General features: G+C 32.6%; 1 protein-coding gene across 1 annotated transcript in view; it reads right to left on the bottom strand.

Moving 5' to 3' along the window:
* Positions 1-807: 807 nt before the first annotated feature.
* LOC141398220 (uncharacterized) overlaps positions 808-10,287 on the bottom strand; it is a 59,391-nt gene continuing 49,911 nt past the window's right edge. The window contains exons 2-6 of the mRNA XM_073975457.1: positions 2,267-2,385; positions 2,105-2,200; positions 1,237-1,406; positions 1,008-1,161; positions 808-932 (exon numbers count right to left, since the gene is read on the bottom strand). Of these exons, the coding sequence (XP_073831558.1) occupies positions 808-932; positions 1,008-1,161; positions 1,237-1,406; positions 2,105-2,200; positions 2,267-2,366 (645 nt within the window). The 5' untranslated portion in view covers positions 2,367-2,385. The remainder of the gene's footprint in view (positions 933-1,007; positions 1,162-1,236; positions 1,407-2,104; positions 2,201-2,266; positions 2,386-10,287) is intronic.

The raw sequence follows: 10,287 nt of genomic DNA, 5'->3' as shown, positions 1-10,287 counted from the left end.
AATACCATCTTTTGTTCCAAACATAGAAAACAAAAACAACTTTCGAATTTCCTCAATATTGTTAAAATCGTTAACAATACCGATTGTAGGAACTATCATAATCTAATTTTGTTTACAAAAAGTATTGTCAATACAGAAAACCAGCCCAGAAATTTTTGATTTGAGTGCATATACTTCTCATATACACTTTTCGCATAACTTTGATATAAATGTGGCGTATAATATTGCAATCATTGATGAACAAAATACATGGTTTGCTGCATTGGCTGACAACAAAGACAACCAAAAAGCCACAAGAACCCACCACGACATAAGGAATAATTAAACCCCATAACAAACATGAAAAGGAAAGAAGAATGAAACAAAACAGAAACAAATAAAAACAAGAGTCTCACAAGTACATACACACAAAAACAAAGGTACCCGCTTGTTCCAATGACTAGTTACGAACTAGCTATTTCTCTGGTCTTTTGGTAACCACCACTAGTTACCCTCAAATCTACTCGCAATGCTTTGAACTGTAGAATTTAACATGGGGATGTCATTGGAGGTAGACAATTGTCTACTCTCTGCATTACCAATAGCCACCTATTTCGATAGTCCGACGTAGCATATCACATAACTAGAATTTTGTGATAGGTGAAATATCTAGTCCGAAGTATCATTCTAAATAACTAGCGACCAGTATCCAGTAAAATAACTACTTACGTGTATGTAGTGAAATTTATAGTCCATTTTTTAAATTTATAATAGTTTGGTAACTTAAAAAATATTAATTCATTTTGAAAGAAAGGATTGACAAATATTTTAATTTTTATTTGCTGATTTTTGAACACTATTTCTTTTGAATACTCGCTTCTTTTGCCTCTGCATTGATTTGCGTATTAGGTCTTCCCCTGAACCACTGGTGTTTTCATGTCGCAAAACAGCTTCTGAAATGGAATATGTAAACATTAAAAGATTTTTTATTATGTAGTATATATTGAATTTCAATGATATGAACTTACCTAATATAACATCGTAAATGTTTTTTAGTTGTTTTAAACTTTTTTTGCCATGTATCCCATCGACATTATAGTCCATGGATACGTTGTCATCTATTATGTGTTTAAAATTTTTTAAAACTCCTCCCCTTTCCAAAATCTTTGCCACAATATTGACCTGTTAATTATGATTTAAAAAATATGATTTAGCATGGAACATTATTATATTACATATAGGAAAAAATGTACTTACATATTGTGCTTTATTTTCGGTGTTGATTTCAGTATTTAATTGTATTAAATCTTCCTCTGTTGTTATTGGAAATTTGTTGGAAATTGGATTTTCATTACATTTTTGACGTACAAGATTTTCGATCATGACTTGATTTGTTGCAACGGCTTCGACTATGATTTTTAGCTGGCCTATAGGAATATAAGAATATATCGAGCCCTTCCCGCGAAAAAGGTGTAAGCGACAAAAAGCTAATTTTACAGGAGACGGTTTTTATTGAATAACTTTTGATATAACCAAAATTGTTTATTCAAATTTGGTATAGTTCTGTTATTAAATCCTATTTACTGAAAAAATAAAAAAAATGTGGAATATATTCAATATAACGGTAGTTTGTGTCGCTTACATCTTTTTCGCTGTCACGCAATCAGGCTTTTACTTTGAGAAGTGGCGGTTACATCAAAAAAAATTATTTGAAACAAATCATTTTTAGTGTAATTCTTATCTACAATTTAAAAACAAAGCACACTAATTTTATAGCAAGTATTTATTCGAAGAATTATAAGATTAAAACGCATTTCTTGTAATATACTTGAATAACGACATGGTATGTAAATGTGCAATTTGATGTAAGCGACAATTCGCTGTCACAAACAAATGTACACAAAAAGCAAAAATGGCGCTTACATCAAAATTGTTTTTGCTCTAATTTCGTAACGGTACATGGCTGAGTTCTAAAAATTTGGGAGATGGTGTGTTGGAATATTCTTCATAGATTTCCGTAAAAAAACGAAAATCGAAAAAATGTCGCTTACATCTTTTTCGCGGGAAGGGCTCGATATGTATATCATAAAAAGGTTGATTTTGGAAAATTGGTGATTTGAAATACCTTGAATAACGTTCAGCTGTTTCTGAATATTTTCAGCTATGGAAATGAAGGAAGATTCTGTAGCTTTTGAAATATTAACAGATGTTGGAGGTTGATCTGAAATATATGTAAAAATGTTATTACATTTATTGAGGAACTTCTATATATAAAACCTATACTTACTTTCCGTGTCAATTGATGCATCAACTCGTCTTATTTTTTTTAGTGGACTACCAGATTTTTGTTTCGATTGGGGAATAATTTCTGGCTTCAAACCCGACATGTTTGTTATATAAGTATAGCTGTATTGAGTAGAAAATAAGAAACAAGGTAATTGAAAATATGAAAGAAATTTATTGACATCCATGTAAAAGAGGAAGAAGTAACAACTCATTATTGTATGGAAATGCTATAATTTTGCATTCAATATCTTTTAAAGAAAATATTTCGTCTACTTCTGATGGTTCGGAATCTACAAGGAAAATGCCTAAAGATATTGAGTTACACGGTTCATTGAAAAAACTATGTATATTTTGAAACCGTCTACCAACAAGAAATCCTCCGTTGCTATGGGAAAATCGTTGAATCTGCACAGGTATTGCGTTCTTTACATAGCAAATGTTATTAGGGACTCGTTTTGTTAATAAACTGTTTTGAAATGTATACCTTTCACATGACGCGTCCAACCCGTCTACACTTTCTGGCTCCAAGACCTTTTCCTCAACAACTCTTCTGTAAATTTGTTGGAGTATTTTAGAGGGCCTTTTTACTGACTTTTTAATACCCTGCAAATAATTTTCAAACCCATAACATGAGTTTTGTGTAGGACAACCAATTTGTTTGATAGTATCTTCGATATGTAGTAAGCCGTGTACATTATACGACACACTATTTTCGCCGAATATTATAGGAAAATTTTCTACAAAAGTATTTAGTAATATTTGAGCCGATTTCAAATTTGACATACATTGTTTTGGGCAACACAATATTCTATAGGAGCAGTGTAACAATAAAAATTCGTAGTAAATATCTTCCGTAACCTCATCCTTAAGAACAATTAATCCAGTATATAACAGAAATTGACGTAGTTCCGTCGCTTTCCAACAGGAAATTTCCGATAATGAACGGGGCTTACGTACAAAATCTTTGTAATACGACCACGTAATTCTGTAAGTCGGCATGATATATTCTTTATATTGTCCTCAGAAACAATTTTTTTTTTTATTTTAAAGTTTTTGCCTTTTTAGGGGCGAAGGCCATTATTTGTGAGATTTAATTAATTTAATTAATCGAGCTTTTTTATGACCTATGGAGATTACATTGAAAAATTGATATCTAGCGAAGTCCTACACACACACACATCAACCACTATGCGACGATCGTTTCGTTAGCTGGTTAGGCTAACATCATCAGGCATATTAATGTGTTGTTGTTGCTAGACAATTTTCGCCATTTGGAGCTCCTATTTATACATCCAAGATTGCAAATTTTGCATTTGTGAAGTTCAAATTGCAGCTTTTTATTTCCAAAGACGACTCATTTGTCCCCCTTCTATTCCAGAAATCAATTTTTTCAATGTTACATTCATATTACAGTCGATAGCTTTTTTCCATCGTAGACTGTATATATGTCTTTCAAATCGAAAGATTTTTTAAGTGGATTGTGGTTTAGAACGCTAAGACGTCAGCAACATTGTCTGTTAGTTGGCGACGACCCAGGTTCGAATCCCAGCCGGGCTCAGCTGAATGTTTTATTTTAAAGTTTTTGCCTTTTTAGGGGCGAAGGCCATTATTTGTGAGATTTAATTAATTTAATTAATCGAGCTTTTTTATGACCTATCGAGATTACATTGAAAAATTGATATCTAGCGAAGTCCTACACACACACACATCAACCACTATGCGACGATCGTTTCGTTAGCTGGTTAGGCTAACATCATCAGGCATATTAATGTGTTGTTGTTGCTAGACAATTTTCGCCATTTGGAGCTCCTATTTATACATCCAAGATTGCAAATTTTGCATTTGTGAAGTTCAAATTGCAGCTTTTTATTTCCAAAGATATCAATTTTTCAATGAAATCTCCATAGGTCATAAAAAAGCTCGATTAATTAAATTAATTAAATCTCACAAATAATGGCCTTCGCCCCTAAAAAGGCAAAAACTTTAAAATAAAACATTCAGCTGAGCCCGGCTGGGATTCGAACCTGGGTCGTCGCCAACTAACAGACAATGTTGCTGACGTCTTAGCGTTCTAAACCACAATCCACTTAAAAAATCTTTCGATTTGAAAGACATATATACAGTCTACGATGGAAAAAAGCTATCGACTGTAATATGAATGTAACATTGAAAAAATTGATTTCTGGAATAGAAGGGGGACAAATGAGTCGTCTTTGGAAATAAACGAACCTGGGTCGTCGCCAACTAACAGACAATGTTGCTGACGTCTTAGCGTTCTAAACCACAATCCACTTAAAAAATCTTTCGATTTGAAAGACATATATACAGTCTACGATGGAAAAAAGCTATCGACTGTAATATGAATGTAACATTGAAAAAATTGATTTCTGGAATAGAAGGGGGACAAATGAGTCGTCTTTGGAAATAAAAAGCTGCAATTTGAACTTCACAAATGCAAAATTTGCAATCTTGGATGTATAAATAGGAGCTCCAAATGGCGAAAATTGTCTAGCAACAACAACACATTAATATGCCTGATGATGTTAGCCTAACCAGCTAACGAAACGATCGTCGCATAGTGGTTGATGTGTGTGTGTGTAGGACTTCGCTAGATATCAATTTTTCAATGTAATCTCCATAGGTCATAAAAAAGCTCGATTAATTAAATTAATTAAATCTCACAAATAATGGCCTTCGCCCCTAAAAAGGCAAAAACTTTAAAATAAAACATTCAGCTGAGCCCGGCTGGGATTCGAACCTGGGTCGTCGCCAACTAACAGACAATGTTGCTGACGTCTTAGCGTTCTAAACCACAATCCACTTAAAAAATCTTTCGATTTGAAAGACATATATACAGTCTACGATGGAAAAAAGCTATCGACTGTAATATGAATGTAACATTGAAAAAATTGATTTCTGGAATAGAAGGGGGACAAATGAGTCGTCTTTGGAAATAAAAAGCTGCAATTTGAACTTCACAAATGCAAAATTTGCAATCTTGGATGTATAAATAGGAGCTCCAAATGGCGAAAATTTTCTAGCAACAACAACACATTAATATGCCTGATGATGTTAGCCTAACCAGCTAACGAAACGATCGTCGCATAGTGGTTGATGTGTGTGTGTGTAGGACTTCGCTAGATATCAATTTTTCAATGTAATCTCCATAGGTCATAAAAAAGCTCGATTAATTAAATTAATTAAATCTCACAAATAATGGCCTTCGCCCCTAAAAAGGCAAAAACTTTAAAATAAAACATTCAGCTGAGCCCGGCTGGGATTCGAACCTGGGTCGTCGCCAACTAACAGACAATGTTGCTGACGTCTTAGCGTTCTAAACCACAATCCACTTAAAAAATCTTTCGATTTGAAAGACATATATACAGTCTACGATGGAAAAAAGCTATCGACTGTAATATGAATGTAACATTGAAAAAATTGATTTCTGGAATAGAAGGGGGACAAATGAGTCGTCTTTGGAAATAAAAAGCTGCAATTTGAACTTCACAAATGCAAAATTTGCAATCTTGGATGTATAAATAGGAGCTCCAAATGGCGAAAATTGTCTAGCAACAACAACACATTAATATGCCTGATGATGTTAGCCTAACCAGCTAACGAAACGATCGTCGCATAGTGGTTGATGTGTGTGTGTGTAGGACTTCGCTAGATATCAATTTTTCAATGTAATCTCCATAGGTCATAAAAAAGCTCGATTAATTAAATTAATTAAAACAATTTTTTTTTATTTATAAGTCTCAATAAAAATTTTCGGGTGACACCTAGGTCAACCAAATGCATACAGTCCAGAGGTACCTGAGTTACCATTGAGATATTAAGATTTTCTAATGCTGTGGGTCTTCCTAAATATAACTCAGCATGATGGTTTGGATATTTACGCACTCGGAAATCCTTATCTGTAATAAGTGTTCCAGGCGTAACGCTATAAGTGAGAACACCATTCTTTTTTTTGCAATTTGTGTGCATTTGGCGCAACCGTGGCGGGAGGTATGTGATGGAGTTCCTGTAATAAAAGCTCGTGCTGGAGCGTCACAGAGAATTGCCCTAATTTCGACGGAATGAAACTTCTCATCAATTTGTATTCCATTTTTCAAATAAAATGATAACTCATCAACTAATTTTTGTAAAAACGTGTCACTACAGGTTGGTTTACTTTTGCCCAAAAAAAATCCCACTGGAATAATTGGCTGACTTTTAATATTAATTGCTCTTAATAAAATCGGCCAAAGTTGTATCTTTGAACTTTTAAAAAGGGGTAAACCGTCGGTATTTACGTCAATAACAATCTTTTGGGGAAGTTCAATTACTTGAGAAAGTTTCTTTAAATGGGATAGTATGCCCAAATGCATGTAAAATCCTCCACAAATATTTTCTATAACAGGGGTTATAGGATGAAGAAATTTGTAGAATGGTGTTACAACTAAATCTTCACTTCGAAAAATATTAATTAAATCTTTGGAACAATTCCGAGAAACTCTATGTTTAATACTCCACTCTTTTAATTTCTGGCTTAGATTAGAACATGAGCGTTCTAGACAGTTCTCACTGTTGGTTATTTCACAACCCATTTCTTCCGAATCGTCCACATTTATTTTTTCTGCAGTTTTCACATTTTTTGTTTGAAAAACAATATTTTCTTCGCTTTCCATACATTCCTGTTCAACTTTTTTAAATTGGTTTAAATATTTATCTTTTTCCTTTTTTACAAGTCTTTTCAGATGTCTTTTGCTTATCATTTTACCTTTTTATTTCAATTAAACACTTTTAAAAATCACTTCAACTTCCAATGTATTTCACCAAACTTCGCGAAACGACTGATGAAATTAGAAGAATGTAAGAGGAATAACGGGACAATTTTTGTTTTTGTTTTTATGTTGAGAGTTTAAAAGAGAATAAAAACATGTGAGAGAAACTTACTGGATACTTTACTGGCGATCGGTAATGCGGAAGGTAGCCAATTCATTACCATGTGCATTACCAGTATCCAATAAGTGACAATTTCTACTTTTCTCGGGCTATGTAACTATAAACATGGGGGCATTTGCTACTTCTCGAACAAGCGGGTAAAGACAGCATGTCATACAAACACACCACAACTCACCAAAATTGTTTTTTTCAACACGGCATCGAATAGCGAGAGAAGAGAAACAAATTTTCGAAGAAAAGAGAGAAATATTGTTCAGTTGACACAAACTATTTTTGGATTTACAATACTACATGAGGAATCCAACAATATGTTAACAATACATATTTTGCTCTTGGAATATTGTTGGATCAAACATATTTTTTTCTCTGCGTGGAAGTTCTCCATTGATCTTAGCTCTGATCTTAGCTCGAATGGAACTTGTGGGAGAGAGTTAACTCGAAAATCAACCGAAAAAATGCAAAACCAAAGAAAATGTACAAATTAAATTTAAATTAAATCAAATCAAAGATACACTTCAGAAATGAGGTTATGATTTTTTAATATATCCAATGTATGTACCTAAAATGATTACTCACTTTTTGAAGACTAAATAAAAAATATTAAAAAATTAAGTTACAGTGTTTTATTTATAAAGCTATCTCGAATCCGAAAATATAATATATATTTTCTAAAAAATGAGTGCGATGTTACATCCACGGTTCTTGATGGATCGCACTGAAACGATAGAGAATGATGTATATTTTAATGGTGATAATTGAAATCATGTTTATGTACTTCCTGGAAATTATGGGCATTTTACTGTTGTTTTTTTCCTACCTATAATGCAACTGATGCTACTCCTGGTCGCCAAATGGAATTTCACAAAATGTATATCGTAAAAGGGATTGATTCGCTGTGTTGGAGAATCGGATCTCATTTCTACTATTACGCGGTTTCTATGCGTTTCAAGTGTTAAATATTTATTTTAACTTTATTTTATGCCACAATTGAAAGTCCTTGCGGTTTAATATTATTATCTCAAAATGTTCAAAAATAGATAAACTCTTAGGTAAAAATTTATTACAATGGAATATCTTCATTATTGCAAGAAATTTATACGAAAAAGTGAAAAAACTCTAGCATATTGTTCTTCAGCTTTTCCTTTATAACCATAAAACGACCTTCACGCCATAAATTTCATTTTATTGGATGCTGTTGTAATTTTTTTACATATTTTTTTGTAAGCGTAACCGCTATTATTTCAAAAACATATTTGCAAATATCTACAACTTTGTAATAAATTTGATTTTTCGCGAAACCATTGAGATTCTTCAGAAGTACTTAGACATAATCGCAAAGGGTACAACACACTTATCGGCGATAACAGCTTATTATATCAAGTATATTTCTAAATATTAAAATTAAAACAGTCATATATTTTGCGCGCAACGGTTAGGGTTAGTTACAAAAACTTATTTGGAATAACGATTTTGTTCTTTATCTACACGCAGAAAAATTTATGTTAGAAATATGTTTGGATCCAAACAAATATATGCTTGGGACCTGTTGCAAACAAATATATGTTTGGATCCAAACATAATATGTTTGGGTCCAAACAAATATATGTTTGCAACATTTTGTAACATATTTCAATTCGATATGTTTGGGTAAAACATATTTTTTATGTTAGAACATTTTTTTCATGGGTGGAGAGAGGATGTTTGTCATCGAGAGTAACAACAGTGCTCTCGCGGCTGTGGAATGCTGTTTTATAATGAAGAGTTGTGTGTATTGTATAATAGAAGACGTAGAAGCGAAGAAGGGGGCTTTGGTGGCATGTATGCGACAAACACGTGTGTTTCTAGTTTTGTTGTTGTTAACCATCAGGCGAAGAAGAAATGATATGAATTATATTTTTTTCTTTCTTCAGTGTTTTAGATGCCTTTGTAAAGTCAAGACGGTAAAGTGAGTGAATAAATCAGTGTTTTGTGTTTTCTTAAAGAAATTGTGCTTTTTAGCAAATTAAATGCACAATACAATTTATAATTGAATCGGAAAGTTAAATGGAATTATTTTATTGGACAAGGAAGAAATCACATTTAATATTGAAAATTACATACATACTTATGTATATTTGAAATATGGCATATCCATATTTATTTAATATGTACATTATATAATCGTTTGATTCTAGATGCCGATTCCCCGCTGATGATTTCAACTATGAGGACAATTTGTTTTATTTCACAACTAAGGAGAAGCGTTCAACTACGTTTCTATATATTTTTCCTTTTCAGTCAGTTTTTCTTTTATTAAAGTGTGTTATGTATTTCTTTGGAATTTTGTATGTACCTATGTGTTTGTTGTTCTTTTGCCTTTCAATAAAAAACCTCAACATTTGTGTGTATACTATAGAGATAGCCAGTGAGTTCCTACTGAGAGCAAGTGAGCACACATTTTAAAGTGTTTTACATTGAATTTTACGCTCCCTTGCTCACAGTAAGCTCCCATTGGTGCATGTGTTTGTTTTTTTTTTGTGCCTTTTGGGTTTGTATTTTTTTTGCACCCAAACATATAAAATGTTTGCACCCAAACATAAAATTGTTTCCACCCAAACATATCTTTGTTTGCCCCAAATATATATATCTTTGCACCCAAACATAAATATCTTTGCACCCAAACATATATTTGTTTGCAGACCCAAACATAGTATGTTTGGGACTGTTGCAAACATATATATGTTTGCTGCAAAATATGTTTGGGACATATGTTAGAGAGGCCGTTTTTTGTGGCGTGTATGTACCAAAAATTATTGATGTAGAATAAAAAAATATTTTTTTAATAAAAAACTCCATTTTAGACATTTTTTCCATATACCACTGTGCAAAGCTTGTTTTTTAACCAAAAATATAAAGTCGAATTTGTTTTGTTGTTTTATTTAAAAATTCATCTTAAAATCTGCATTATTTTATAGCCTCCACCACAGTACGAAGGGTATATTAAGTATGTTTTTCCGTTTGTAACGCATTGAAATACTCATTTACGATCCTATAAAGTATATATATTCTTGATCAGAGTCGATCTATGTATGTCCA

This window comes from Musca autumnalis, unplaced genomic scaffold (assembly GCF_047663935.1).
Source record: "Musca autumnalis isolate F117 unplaced genomic scaffold, ASM4766393v1 scaffold_3, whole genome shotgun sequence".
Taxonomy (NCBI): Eukaryota; Metazoa; Arthropoda; class Insecta; order Diptera; family Muscidae; genus Musca; species Musca autumnalis.
Note: the sequence above shows the minus strand (reverse complement) of the source record. Positions and strands in the feature narration are given on the sequence as shown.